This window comes from Phoenix dactylifera, chromosome 14 (assembly GCF_051530095.1).
Source record: "Phoenix dactylifera cultivar Ajwa chromosome 14, Ajwa_hap1_PhDact_Kaust_v1.1, whole genome shotgun sequence".
Classification (NCBI taxonomy): Eukaryota; Viridiplantae; Streptophyta; class Magnoliopsida; order Arecales; family Arecaceae; genus Phoenix; species Phoenix dactylifera.
Window position 1 is genome coordinate 26,713,432 of NC_143203.1, and position 14,715 is coordinate 26,728,146.

Genomic DNA, 14,715 nt, shown 5'->3' on the forward strand with positions numbered 1-14,715 from the left:
ATGATGCGGGCGGCCACTGCAGCTGAAGGGTTTGATGGCTAATCTGAATGCATCCGGCTTTTACCAAGTAGAGTTGAGTTAATGAGCTCACTTAATCAAGTCTCTTACGGGGGAAAATGAATACTTGAGATTACAATTTGTATCCCATGATAAGTAGAGTTCCCTAAATTTTGGCCACGCTGGAAGGACACAAAAAATATGGCAACTGAAGTTAGACCATTACACAATATTGTAGCTACGCCTGCTTCAAGTTTTTACTAATAAAGTCACCAACAGAACACCCGCCCCATTACGCGTGCATGCTAGAGGAAAATGTAAGAGAATGCCATGGCCTCCATAGGAAAGATGGAATAAAAGGAACACAGTTCGCCGCCCCATGCCAAAAAATAAAGTCAATAGGTTCCCCAGCACTGGAAGAACTACATTACACACCAGACCAGTAGTTGCAAAGAATGAAAGGATTAAAAATACAAGCACTCGCCATGTAATGATTATCTTCATAACAACATTGACCTATAACAAGATAATTAGTTCCCAACAAAGTCAACACCCACCCCAACGCCACCACCGATTGTTCACTTACGAACCACAGCAAGCGGACTTCGCTGGTGCACTGCCCTCAGCAGCCGCCTGGTCCGGTTTGTTAATCTTAATTGTTCGGTCCTGCGACAGGCGATATATTTAGTAACTTAGCAGAGAGTTTTATGGACTTTCATCGCAGAAAACAGTCTTTACTACCTCAGGTTTGGTATCAGTTTCTGAAAGCCTTTGCTTGATATCTCTAGCTATTGAAAAGAAGACTTGCTCCACATTTAGATTCGTCTTTGCACTCTGCAATATATGATATCCAATATATTATAAGTGTAAATGATAAAAAATATTTCGCGGAGAAGGAGAATGGGCGTCGATACTCACAGTTTCAAAAAACTTGATGCCATACTCATCCGCAAGTGCTTGGCCCCTTGAAGTAGGCACAGCCTGGTTTAAGGAAGTTCATTACAAAGAGATGCAACAAACATATGGCCAGAAAAGACAATTAAGCACCCTTGGTAATCATGAAGATTACCAAGATGGTAGAAGATCAAATAAACTACTGGCAATGAGAATGGACAAGTCAGATGGTTAAAATAAAGTGGGTGTTCATGGAGCATACCCTTTTGCTTTCATCCATGTCAGCCTTGTTACCCACAAGAATTTTGTTCACATTATCGGAAGCATGTTGTTCGATGTTTCGGATCCAGTTCCTTATGTCTGTGTACAAGAACCACAATTGATGAGAATCAGAGAAAATGGTATAAAATCATAAATTATAAAGAGGGAAAATAGTGTTCGAAGTGATTACTGTTGAAAGATGACTCATCAGTGACATCATAGACGAGCAAAATACCCATGGCCCCTCGGTAGTAAGCTGCAGAACGAATAAGTGAAACAAGGTTACTCCAGCAACCTTTGGGCAAAAGAATCTACTATATGCATAAAATTATAACCAGTCCAAAGGCCCAAATGAAAAGAAGCAACCAACCTACCAGTCGTAATAGTTCGAAACCGTTCCTGACCAGCTGTATCCCATATTTGAAGCTTAATCCGCTTGCCATCCAGCTCAATTGTTCTTATCTTAAAATCAATGCTGCACAAAGACCATAACTGCGGGATCAGAGCTAGCATACACTACTGAAATAGGATAGGACAAAAAAAAAGAAATATGCTATTCAAATTAAGAACTAATAAAAGCAAACTTTAAGAGCTCGAAAAACAACCCACCCAATTGTGGTAATGAAACTGGTGGTGAAAGAGCCATCCGAGAAACGCAGGAGGAGGCAACTTTTACCAACACCTACAAAAGGAGTAATTGATATCAAGGTGCTTGAAATCCAAAAAGTGTACAGAATTTACATATCAACAAAAATTCTCTGATACAAGAAGGTTCTTTTTATTTTCACTTGGACTATCAGAAAGCTTTTGATATGTCATGTTTGGGGGAAACATTCACTCTGATTTTTCTATTTCTTATCATTCTGGTATAGTTACTGTTTTCTAAGCTAGAACATACATCATAACTCTCCTAATGGATTCAGAGTAACATCGGGTAATGTTGTTTTGAACATTTCAAGATCATAGAATTAGAGCACAGTTCTGTACAGAAGCTTTCCTCAGTTTCACCACCCTATAGATAAGGTCACAGACTTACAGTAGAACAAGCAAGTAGGAAAAGGACCAAAAAGAAGAACAACACAAAGGAAAAGGCTAGAAGAGAGAATTAAATTCTGCAATTTCATGCATCCAGAATACGCTCCCTTAATCGATGCCTTTTTCGCAAAACAAGAACAGGTGATTTGCATCAAAAAAACCCTCCAAACTTATAAAGCAATCACTATTAACATTACAAACTTGGATCCCCATGGAACAACATATAGAGAAACACCAAATTTTCTCTAAAAATTCTATTGACTATAAGACTTCCAAGTAAACCAACATGACAAATAAGAATTTTTAACATTAAATTCTAGAAAAAATTGCAATCATAAATTTAGTTCCATGCCACCAAAATTGGTGCAGACAACTCAAATCTAAAAAGCAAATTTATAATATCCCTATGATAGGACAGGTTTTAATATTAAAAAAAAAGTGTTATATAGACTACTTCTCATGGTTGGCCACAAACGCAAGTGCATAATGTTCAGCATCATAATGTATTTTGAAACTTCGTGGCCAAAAACCCACAATACTTCAGGGCACTGGGTACCAATACTGACTCAAAAAACAATAAACAGAAAACCATAGCCTTTGTCAAGATGACACCTAACTGACTTTTATGAGATAAAGAAAACCCTTAGCATATTTCAGTCACCGATGAAGTTTCATAGCCACTCAAGTTCATCGAAGATCATATACAGATAAGAGCTCCAATAAAAAGATCTACAAGTGAAAAAATAAAGTTAAATGAAGTAATGAATAAAAAGGCACTGCAGAAGCAAGCAAATATTTGAGTTAATGAATCAGAAATACTCATATGAAATTAGATTCATGACTCATTATGTCAACATGCCATGGCAAAAACAGATTTACAATCGGAAGGAGATTAATATCACTTAAGTAGATAGGGACATGTGGAACATCTAAAAATTCATAAAGCCAGGTTGGATAATGGAATATCACAGAGAATGAAAGGATCAAAAAAGACCGAAATGTAATAACCCTCACGAAGGAAAATTAGCACATTTAACACTCCAAGGCTCATGAATGGTGGGTACAAAGAGAATACAAGTCTAGCAAAGGTGTATGTAGTCCATTAGAATGTTTCAATCAAATAAGGTATCTAAATATGTTGCAATCTTGATCCAATTGAATGGATCAAACATCCAGGAATCTCCAATTATACCAGCAGCTAGCCATAGCAATCATTTATTGATTTATTGATTTTATATGAACTTAAAGATATGGATTTATTCGATAGTAAAAAATTACTAATGAAAACAGTTAATGAAAAGAAATGGAAGTCCAAGAAATAAGAAATATTAGGTAGTAATATGAAACAACTAAATATAAGGAATGTCAAAACAACCAACCATCACCCCACCCCCCCCAACCTCGGACTGGAACTGGCCTCTTTTTTGTTCAAATATATATTTAAGACAAGAGGTTTCAGTTTAAGATCCTCTATTTTAATTTTTCCCCCTTCACATTGCCTCTTTGTTTTTCAACACTTTTTCTTCTTGAGATCCAAATAGCTTTCAGCTTTCATGCCAATTAAGATTCTTTCCGCAGCTATACAGATATCCATGCCCTACTACTTTAAACATCAGCTAGGCCACGAGTTCATGGGCATGTTTACCACATTTTACTTTACAGAACTCTAGAAAGCAACTAAACTTGTCATAGGATTATATCCAATTCTAAATGATCTTGTCCTAACATCAAGCTCGCAAAGCATAAAGAAGGAAAGTTTGGGGGGCACAGGCTGCATTCATCTTCTTTCAGATGACTGGCAAGCATATTTTTAAAGCAAAAGAAGAATAAGGAAGATTTTCAGTGTATCACAAATAGACAGTATCTTGCACTAGTAAGTATACTGATGTCAATTCTAAAATTTGATTATTTAGTTATCCTATAAAACTTTTGCCAAATGAGTGGTCCAATAAATGGACTGATGTTGACCAAGACACAAACATTTCCCAAATGAGTGGTCCAATAAATGGACTGATGTTGACCAAGACACAAGAATCTTCCACATCCAATAGCTGCCTGCTTGCAGGGGCTCCGCTGAGCACCTTCCACAACCACCTCATAATGTTGAAGGAAGTGGTTCTATAATCAATCCAGCTTTAGAATTTCTTAAAGAAAGTAATTAAGATAAAGAAATGAGAAGGAAGTGTGCTGGTTCATGCTGCCATCCTACAGTCTTTATGATGCTTTTCATAAACCATGACTGAAGCTTTTAATATAGAGATTTTCTTACAGAGTGGGAATTCTTGAATAGTACATGTATTTATACCACTTAAGCAATTAAGTATTTTTGAAAATGAAAAAAACATTTCATGGCTATGTAAATCTCCTGTTTATGCAATCAAAGCATTTTTTAAACCTTAAATCAAAAATCACCTATCAATATCAATTTTAGCACAAACTAAAAAAATGATCTTGTAAATAAGAAAACCACAACAAACATTCTAACAGGGAAATCTGTCTTTCCACCCAACTTCAGCAAATTCATTTTTTTTCTTCTTGGAACATAAAGATTTGTTGAATGCCCAATAAGTTGGAGTACAAGATTATTTCTTGATGTATAAAGATTCCACTTAGATGCTGTATAGCAAGCAACATTTATATTCTCCTACTTAACAGTCATTTTTTGTACACGCCTTGTTTCAAGCTAACCAACCCAAATCAATGAAGGCTTCTGCAAGACAAACTCTCCTCAGGAAGCATTCAGAAGTACATCCTATCCATGCACCGACCAACCACAGAACAAAGTTTCTTCAAATCAGTGCAGTACTAAATTCACCACCAGAAATTAATTTTTCTACAAGTCATTGCCTTTCACCTACTGACAGGCAAGTTGGAACTAAATAAAAGAATTATATGAAGCCTATCTCAATAATTTGATGAAATATTAAGAATGAAGTTGGTGGTAGCACATAAAACATAGATGAAGAGATGAAGACCAGAGGGAGACATGTGAGCACCTAGCATACAGGTTCACTTTGCATATTTTCAGTTATTCTCATCACCAGAGAGCTATTTATAAACAGGTCTGAGAGTAAGGGCTTCAAACTCTCCCACCTCCACCGCAATTCCATTTTCGTGTAAGGACAAAATGTAATTCCAGCATAGTAACGGTTGAAATAAAAGAACTTCTATAAATATAAACAATCTTATTATCAAATGTAATAATCCACAAGTGATATATAATATCAAACACAAGGACCTGAGTAATCAGAGGCTAATTATTTAAGCTTTATTATAAATCTATGTATAAAAATATGGATATGTATATGCATACCAAGTTAAAAGTGGAGGAAGAACAAAAAGAGTTTGGCTGTGCTGGATATTTTAATAGAACTGGAAGTACTGGTGATAAAAGAAATATCAAAACAAGAAATTCAGAGAGAGGTCTACATCATCCAGAGTCATCTGTCAGGGGATTAGGAAGAACTGTCTGCACTAATGAGGCTGCCATGGTAGGTTACTTCCTGTGAAAATGTTGCATGGGACAGGTATGGTTATGCAGAGAACCATTTTTCCAAGTATTCTCTATATTCTGTACCATACAAACTCTCAGAGCAAATAACATTAAATTAAATGATGAATTGTACTGTATTGACTATTATGCATAGTGAATGTTTAGGAAGTATCACTGTCATTCTTCTAAATGATTAAGCAGAACAAATGATCGGTAGACATGCATTTAAGCAACTATAGATAAACAGTTGCTCAAAATTAATGATTAGACCATGTATAGTTACACTGCATAACCATACAGATGGTGACATCCTTCTACAGATGCCTTCAGCAACATCTTTTTTTTGCTTTTTTTGGGTTGGGGGGGAGGGAGGGGTCTTCAGACTTGGGGTTAGCTGCTAGAAAATGCAAGGGGCTTTGGCTAGACTTTTTATTTGTTAGATTAAAATGGTAGATCCATGCTTATCCGAGCATGATCAAAGCATGAAACTTGCTGATTACAAATATTGCAATTTTCTGGTCATTGAATTGAACCTCAACTATCTCCTAAACAAGACCAAACCATCACACTTCTACATCAATCATTGATTGCATGATATATAGCTTTTAACATGAAAGAAGAATCTCCAGGTAGAAAACTTATGTGGGCTCCAAAATGAATGCTTAAACTACTTAGACCAAGTTTCCAAGTCTTTTCTCCTTTTTGAGTTAAGTTTCCCTTTCTGATACATGTGAAGCATCACTTATTACTTTGAACCATATCTGAATTATGCTACTTACATCCAAGATGCACACCTTCTCATGACTTGCATGACCCTTAGAGAATTTTCAAAATGGATATCTGAAACACATAAAAATGGGAAATGTCTAGCACCAACCATGCATTATATATATATATATATATATGACGCAAACAGAGCTCCAAACAAAGATGCTCATTAAGTCTGGTTACCCAATAAAAGGGGCAGAATCCCTACTAGAAGGTTAAAATGTTCTAAGCCAAGCAAAATACAGGTGAGACAAGATTACTATTCATGACCGCAAATCCTTTTTCACAAAAAACTATAAATTAAATCAATTATCAAAATTAGGTACTAGTCCAAAAGACCAGCCTACAATTGAGTGATCCTTAGAGGCAAACAAAGTCCTATTTTGCTAGTAATTTCTATTAGGGACTCCACCATTATCACTACAAGCATTTTCCAAAACCCTTTCTAACGACTTCCAACAACATGCCTTTCCCTTCATCATATTGTCTCTCCAACATAATGAGCAGGATTTAGAAGAGATTCTATCACAAGCAGCAGCCCCAGAAGTGCTGCATAGCATCTGGAGAAGCCATCAAATCTAGGAAAAAAGTTCATTAAGAAAACAATGAACACAGAAATACAGGATAAATTCTCAAATTGAAGACACAAAGTAATAGCAAAACCCAAACAACCTTCATCAGCAAGCAAAACAAACATATTGGACAATGCTATAAGGCCAGACTAACGATCACGAAAAGAATGGATCATGGTTCGCAACATTAACAACCTATGGCAACTCCAAATATAGTATGTTGCTCGCAAGTAGCATGTGCAAAATTTACGAATAGAAGCTACAGTACAGTAAGGACATAAACACTGTATTTCCAAAGGCTTGGCTAAATTATTATAGAATATGTGCCCTTCAATGTTTCAAACAATACATTCAAATCTGAACATTTTTTTAACACGATAGAAAATAATTACATCTGTTTCTCTTTTGGCTTTTTATGCATTACACGGAACAGTGATGTACACCCGTATCTTCTCTTTTCGCTTTTGTTTATCTCGTTGATTACCAACGGAAAATACAAAACATATTGAGCAGACAAAAGACTAGATCAAGAGCCAATCACAAAACTGATTTTGAAGAAAAGGGGGTTTTTTTCTTTCTTTCCCTAATAGCAATGGTAGCAAAAGATCTTAAAGTCCCTTGGGTGGCTTCGGATACCATCCAGAACCCTGGCGCCGAAATCCAAAAAATGATCCCCATAAAAATGGAAAGGATCTACCTTTCAAACAGCCTAAATGCCAGATCCCTCTTGAACCATCACTTCCATTCAGAACCACTTAACTTTAAGCCACTGAAACATCCCAGAATCTAAATCTTTATCCCCCATTAACACCAATCAAATCTAACATCAAAGGAAGGGAAAAAAAAGAAGAAGAAGAAAGCAAACAGCAACCATTCGGATCCCAAAATCATCACAATTCTGTCAACTCATAACCAAACCAAAGAGAAATGAAACTAAGACCGAAACAACGAGATCCCAAACAAAGCCCGAACGAAATCCAAAATCAAAAGCATACCAAATCGCAACCAAATACATCAGAAGAAAAGAAACACGAAACCTTACCGCTGTCTCCGATCAGGAGAAGCTTTATGAGGTAATCGTAGTCCGCCCGAGCCCTAGCAGGTGGAGCAGCCATCAAATCAAAACACAACAATAACAACAGCAACAACAATACAACCGATCGAGGGGCCGAAATCCCTAATTCCCCGCCACGATCACGGATCTACCTGTGAAAAACATCATAAAAAAAAGCATCACTTTTAACAAGAAGCAAGAGAGAAAATCGAAGAAGAAATTAAGAGGAAAACAAGAAAAAAATACCAGATTTCAATGAAATCATAGAGAGAGAGAGAGAGAGAAAGAGATCTAGAAAGATGAAAGGAAGGGATCGATCGAGGGACAGAGAAAGGGAAGAAGCGTCACTGGCCGCAAGTCCGGCCGTTGAGCGTGGTCGGAGAGAGGGAGGGGAGGGCTCGCGATTTTCCCTCTTTCTATTATTTTAGAAGATCGGAGAATGAGCTTGATCAGTTCTACCTTTCTCACACCCAGACTCCTCCGCCTCGCGGTCGCGGTGCAGTTACCGCCCGGTGGCTTGTTATTGTCCTCCCGGAGGGTTCCGCAAAATAACTGCCGCGTTTTGCTCGGCGGGTCGTCGCTTTTGGGATCGCCGGGTTCTTTTGGTCCGTCGTCGCAAGACCGCGTTTGGACTCGTTCAAGCCCTTCCGACTCTTTGGAAGCCGGATGCTGTGTACGGATTGGCGTCAGGTAGTGTCCAAGCCTGCAATGAGGAAATAAAATAAAAAAAACGTGTGATGGACTTGGTTTTGATTGTGATGGCTTGGAAAGATTATTTATTTGTATGAGGGCAATTGAGTTGAGAGTTAGGTTCTATGCTACGATAGGTGCTAAAAATTACTCTCTTTCTAATTTACTTATGTCATGATGAATAGGATATTTACTCTGCTGTGGAAACTCAAATTGATAGACCTAAATGGTTGTTGGAACAAGAAGTTAAGATGCATTGGTCTTGCTTTTTTGACGGCAAAATATGGATGGATTTTAACATGAAGTATGACTTGGTTCGAAATCATGAACTGAGTGATGGAGTGAAAGTTGGACTTGGTTATTATGTATACATCACAATTTTCTTGATAAGTGGCATTGTTGTTTTCAAAAACTAGATAGAAGTAGTATTATTTTTTTTTTTGGTCTACCATCCCTGATTGGTTATGCCCACACACGAGGAAATATCTTGTGTATCCCTGATTTGCTTATGTTTTGTTTTGGGAATATTTTATTTTTCTAGATGTAGGCTTCAAGATTAAATGATAGCAACTTTCAAAAGAATTTCTACAGAATTTGAGGAGCTTTAAGTGCGAAATTGCAATGAAGGATTTTTAAATTGTGTGCATCTAGCTGGAGTCACCAATATTGCTACTTTGTTGGTTATTGCTACATTTGCCGACCGCTATGATCGAAATAGAAAATGGCTACCTACTCGAATACTTGGTTGTAATTTATGAGTTTGATATATTGGCTTCATTAAGAATATTCTATCAAAACACGAATTTGGGTTTAGCAAAATTCATTTGCATGTGAACCAAGAGGTTAACATGAAAAATTAGACCAAACTGGCCTGAATATATATATACTTCTCTTGCATTATTTTGCTAATCCTCATTATCAATAAGATCATAATTTTTGTCTACTTGTAGAAGTTATCACTTCTAAGTTATGACATATGGTGCTTGTTCAAGATCATTACGCTCAACGAGGATATCCTAAGTAAATAGGTTACATAGATGCATATCAGCATGTATGTGAAGAATTAAAAAGCAAAGATCAAGCAATGCAATTAAGTGCGAAACCAATCAAAAATCATATTAAAATCACAAGTAACTCAAACTATCCCGATGAATATAATCAATTGTTATCTAACTATGATTATAACTTAATTATTGATGAAAACCCAGAAATTATCCTATAGAAATTTGGAGATCAAACCAATCCAACAGTACACAATCCAAATGAGTGAAACTTGATATTATATTATTTACCGGTTTGCAATTGGATCAAAGATCAAGCTATACTTCAGACTTTTTCCTTGAATGGGCTAAGTTTCTTTGCACCTACTTAGTATCCAACCCCATCCAATAGTAACCTACAAAATTCATATCTAAAATAATCAAGAATGGGCAATTTTCATGATGATGAACCTTAAAGTTATAACTTAAGACATCAATTGTGCCCTAGCGTGCATATGTTAAGCCTCCTAAAATCTAATTGACAATATTTTACGTAGGAGTGGGAACCATTTTTCATTGTACAACGAACGTAAAGCCAAAAATCAAGAAGGGACAAAATATTTCTGAAAAGCTCCATATTTCTGAATGAACTGGCAAATTTTGGTGGATGGATGATTTAACTAATCTATGCGGGTGGTTGAAATAGGAAGGGAAGTAAGGTGAAATATGAACTTGACGAAAATAATACTGGGTTGATAAGGGTGAGCTATCAACTCTTGGTACCACCTGCTTTGGTTCTGCATTAAGTGCACATCACCATGTAGTTTACGTCTCATATATGTTACAGGTGGACCACATACTCTAGGTACCCATCTGGGGTTTACCCTCACAACTATGGTTTCATCCCATGCACGTACTCTCTGTGAAGATAATGATCCAATGGATGTGTTGATCCTCATGCAGGTATGTTGTGTTGCACACTTCATTTCTCTTGCATGGTTGCAGATGTTGATCTCGGTACCCATACACATCGTATACTAAGCAGCACCAAGGTTGCAAAAATCTGTCCATCTTTTCTTTAGAAAAATCTCTCTTAAGAAAAATGGACCGTTAGAGGCTGAATGATACGCAAAATCAGTCTTCTCATTCTCAGAGATATCCATCCATGTATGCTTTGTACCGACTAGACGAAATATCTTCTCAAGTTTTATCAAAAATATAGTCCGGCTGCCAATTCTGTCAACACCACTAGAACTCACAAGAAATGTAAGCGGTGAACAAAGAACAAGAAAAGAGCAAAGGAAGAGGAAATGAGATACACAGCTGGAAGGAATTAGAAAATACTTCATTCGATTCCCTATTGCTCTTACATCTCTGCGTATATATATGCAATTGAGAAAAGAGAGTATTCTAACTAACTCTACGATGTATGTACAAAAGAATCACATAAGGTAATGCGTGTGTGCCTCCTATTACAGCTGGGCAAAAAAAAACGAACTTCTAAAAGTAGTACACACCAGTCACAGTCACGTGTCGTGTGTGACCATTTTAATTCTTCTAAAAAGTTTCTTCCCTCTCCCATTAAGCAATAACATGTTCTATTTGACTTTCATGCTTATCTCTATTCAACAGGAACCGTTCTTCGAGGGTCTTTTTGGCGTGCTAAGGCCGTTGGTCTCAAGCCTACGATCGATCAGGTATAAACTTATGGGGCGATAATACTTTGAAGTTCGTTGTAGTGGCAGTGCTTGGTATTTATAAATCCTAGTATGTGGGACATGCAATTCTTGTAGCAATTGATTTCAATCAATTTACAACCTTTTCACGTAATTAATTAATGAGCTTTTGGTAGGTGAAACAGGTAGCAGGTTCTAATGTAGCCGGTATTGTTGAAAACAGGGGGAGGAAGGTGATAAATTCCTTGCTGTGTGCTGATGATCCAGAATATCGGCATTACAATGCTATCAAAGAGCTCCCACCAGGGACATCTGAGACTTCCCTCATGCTACTACAGCGCCTAGGACAGCCTTTGTCTCTTGGGAGCACCCACCTTTAGGCCATCTTAAAGTGAACTTTAATGATAGTGTGCCTAGTAATGGAGACAGTGCAAGCGTTGGCTTTGAGATTCAAAACTATGACGCTAGATTGATAGTTGCCGTAGGGCAGAGTATCGCCGGCTTATCAGTGGCCGGGGTAGAGCTCAGGGCGGCCTAGAAAGCAGGAGCGGCCCAATGTATTTGGGGGCCTAAGGCCATTTTGTCTTTGAGGCCTTTTCTACAGTGGGCCGGCCTAAGGCGAATTTACAAGGGGCCTTTTTTTTCATTTTATCTTTGAGGCATTTTCTACGGTGGGCCTTCTTTGGGCTGGGGCCTTAGGCGACCGCCTCAGTTGCCTAAGGGTTGAGCCGCCCCTGCAGTAGAAAGGCATCTCCTATGCGAGAGGGGTGTTGGGGGTGAAGTGCATTCTTCTCGAGGGGGACTCCACGATGGTGGTTGATTGGATTCAGAAGAAATGTAGGAGGGAGGATGGCAACCCCCTGCTTCGCGATCTCCGATGGATGGTGAAGAGCTACAGCGTCTTCCGGGCTATGCATGTGCATCGGGAGGCGAACAGGACCGCTGATTGGGTCACCGCTTATGCTGCCCAGCACTCAAGAGAAATCCATTGGACAAACCAGGAGGTTGTTCCCCCAGTTTTGAGTCATTGTTTGTTTTTTAATTCTACTGGTTACATCCAACCCAGAGTAGCATGAGCAACCATTGTACCAACAAAAAAAAAAAAAACCCGCTCCCACCACACCACATAGCTGAAATCAGGAGCTTCTTTGAAGAGTGTACGTATCCTCTTATATTCGGGTCCCATGCTATTTTTTACGCACAACCAGACGCTAACATCTTATGGTCCTTGTGGTTTAAATTTTTCAATGACTGTTCTATTTAAATTTGCCAATTTCTCATTTTTTGTTTGATCTTCTTGACGTTTGACAAATTAGATAAGAAAAATGAAAACACGGAAGTTGCAGTTGATGAATTCCTGCTTTCCACCACCGCTTATTTTTCTAAAAATTTGATATTAGATTTCTTTTGTCTATTCCATACTCTCATGCATCTATGACAGGCGTTACGTCTCCCTTAACGGCATAGAATGTTGTATTTGGTCTTGCCATTTCTCCTTCCTGCGAATGAAATCAAAAACTTTATCGTGATAAAGTTTTATAATATCCAGACCGGCAAGTGATAGCTTAGTGGGTAGGCAGCTATCTCAAAGCGAGAGGTCTGTGGGCTTAAGAATGAGATGGGCTCGACTTCGGGGCATCATATTAGACGACACCTATGGTGCCAATGCAATGTGTGCATGGGTTGGGTTCTGGTCGGGCTTGAATCTGGACAAGTTTTTGGACTTTGGCTCGACTCAAAGCCCGAAACAAACTCAGGTTGGGCTTAGGCAAGCGCATGGCTGACCCTATTCCGGCTCTGTTAAGTACTCAGCCACCTAAGCGTCCATTGTCAATCGGGCCCAGCTCCTGACTTATGCTTCAAGTTTTCGGCCTAAAGTCAGACTTGGGCTAAGTATGGACCTGAGGCGGATCTAAAATTTCCGCGCTCTATTTTTAGGGCCAGAGCCAACTTATATACCATCTGAAATGGTTCGATTTAGTGGGTGATTTACTAGTAACTTATGGAGGATATTAATTTTATGAAATGCTCAGAGATCCTATGGCCTCTTTTTCTTCCTTCAAATTAGCCGTCGAGATTGAATTTTTCAGTTGGTTGCAGCAACCATTCAGGCAGGGGTCAGAATCTAATATGTGGTTCCACTAAGCAATCCGACATCATCAGTTGGTCCTGTTGAGTCGGTTGGCTTGTGAAGCCAGATCTGCGCGGGCCTTGGGATATCTACGGTCCAGAAATTGACCCTCAACTTTGTTGAACATGAGATAAATTATTAAATATCAACCCTTGTGAAAGAACAGGCCAAATAGAAACAGTCGGTTGAGACAATAATGTGATGTCAATGGATTTAGAATCCCACATAGCCACATAGGTCATATGTTTGTTTGCAAACCTGCTGCTTCATAAATATATCTCTGACCAAAACTGGGGGTATGGCTATTTCCACCCCATCACAAGGCCCACAATCATCGAAAGGATCATAACTGGGTCGATGGGAGCCTCACCAGCTATTTGAAAATTAACATGGATGTGCGGTTGTTGGATCTTCGGTAGCGTTCGGCCCATTGTAGCCCAAGGAAAGATTTCAACTCAGATTTTCTTAGATTTCCCACCTTCCCCAGCTGGGTAATTTGACCGATTATTGTAACCTTATGAAGGGATTTGAAGATGTGCAAATCAGGCATGTCCAACCGGAGGCAAATATGCGGACTTGGTAGCCAATCGTGTCAACATTTTGCAATATACATGGATTTTGAGAGAATATGTACATAAAGATTTGGCTTTTTCTTTTTTTGGCTTTCCTTTGATGTATCTGGGGATTACATTGTAAGAGTGTCACTGTGGTTGTTTTGGCCATCAATCGATAAAAATAATAATAACGTGTTGCTTGATTCGATGTTATTTCATCGAATACTGGCATTACCACATTGTATAACTTAGTGTGTGTGTTTTCCTCCATTTTTGGGGGTTAGTAATAGTATGGCGTGTTGTTATTTCATTATCTATCCAATTGCTAATAGTAACATTAAATTTTAACCAATGACAGGATTTTCAAGTCATTTTAAAGTATTCACGATTACTATTAATTGCATGGGAGCCACCATTGTGTTCTGCAATCCGTTGATGTGGATTTCGCCCCAAGTCATGTCATGTCAACATCTTCTTTTTTTGTGTACTTGACCCCGGGGCCGCCATCTCTGGCCATTATTTGCCTTGTTTTTATGTGCGGCGTGCACTGCCTGAGGCTTGTAGGGTCCAGTCAAATCATAAGCTCGGCGAAGTTGCAGCAGAGAACCTT

At 38.4% G+C, this 14,715-nt stretch overlaps 1 protein-coding gene across 2 annotated transcripts; it reads right to left on the reverse strand.

Moving 5' to 3' along the window:
* Window positions 1-351: 351 nt before the first annotated feature.
* Window positions 352-8,773, reverse strand: LOC103696546 (ras-related protein RABE1c). Of its 2 annotated transcripts, none has more exons than XM_008778216.4 (9): window positions 8,534-8,773; window positions 8,063-8,226; window positions 1,762-1,834; window positions 1,527-1,627; window positions 1,343-1,408; window positions 1,154-1,251; window positions 916-978; window positions 739-831; window positions 352-663 (listed from the first exon to the last, which is right to left on the reverse strand). In XM_008778216.4, exons 2-9 carry the CDS (start codon window positions 8,133-8,135, stop codon window positions 580-582), a joined length of 651 nt encoding a protein of 216 aa, XP_008776438.1. In that variant the 5' UTR covers window positions 8,136-8,226; window positions 8,534-8,773; the 3' UTR covers window positions 352-579. The 2 variants fall into 2 exon arrangements, with proteins under 2 accessions (XP_008776438.1, XP_008776447.1); XM_008778225.4 differs by having other exon boundaries at window positions 8,321-8,569.
* Window positions 8,774-14,715: the final 5,942 nt, after the last annotated feature.

What these genes read in the sequence shown, in the direction of transcription:
- LOC103696546 (XM_008778216.4), bottom strand. Translation starts at nt 8,135, where the DNA reads ATGGCTGCTCCACCTGCTAGGGCTCGGGCGGACTACGATTACCTCATA. An exon ending in AGTTTCATTACCACAATTGG is followed by an intron (nt 1,628 to 1,761) that starts GTGGGTTGTTTT and finishes GTCTTTGTGCAG; the next exon opens with CATTGATTTTAAGATAAGAA. An exon ending in AAACTGATACCAAACCTGAG is followed by an intron (nt 664 to 738) that starts GTAGTAAAGACT and finishes CGCCTGTCGCAG; the next exon opens with GACCGAACAATTAAGATTAA.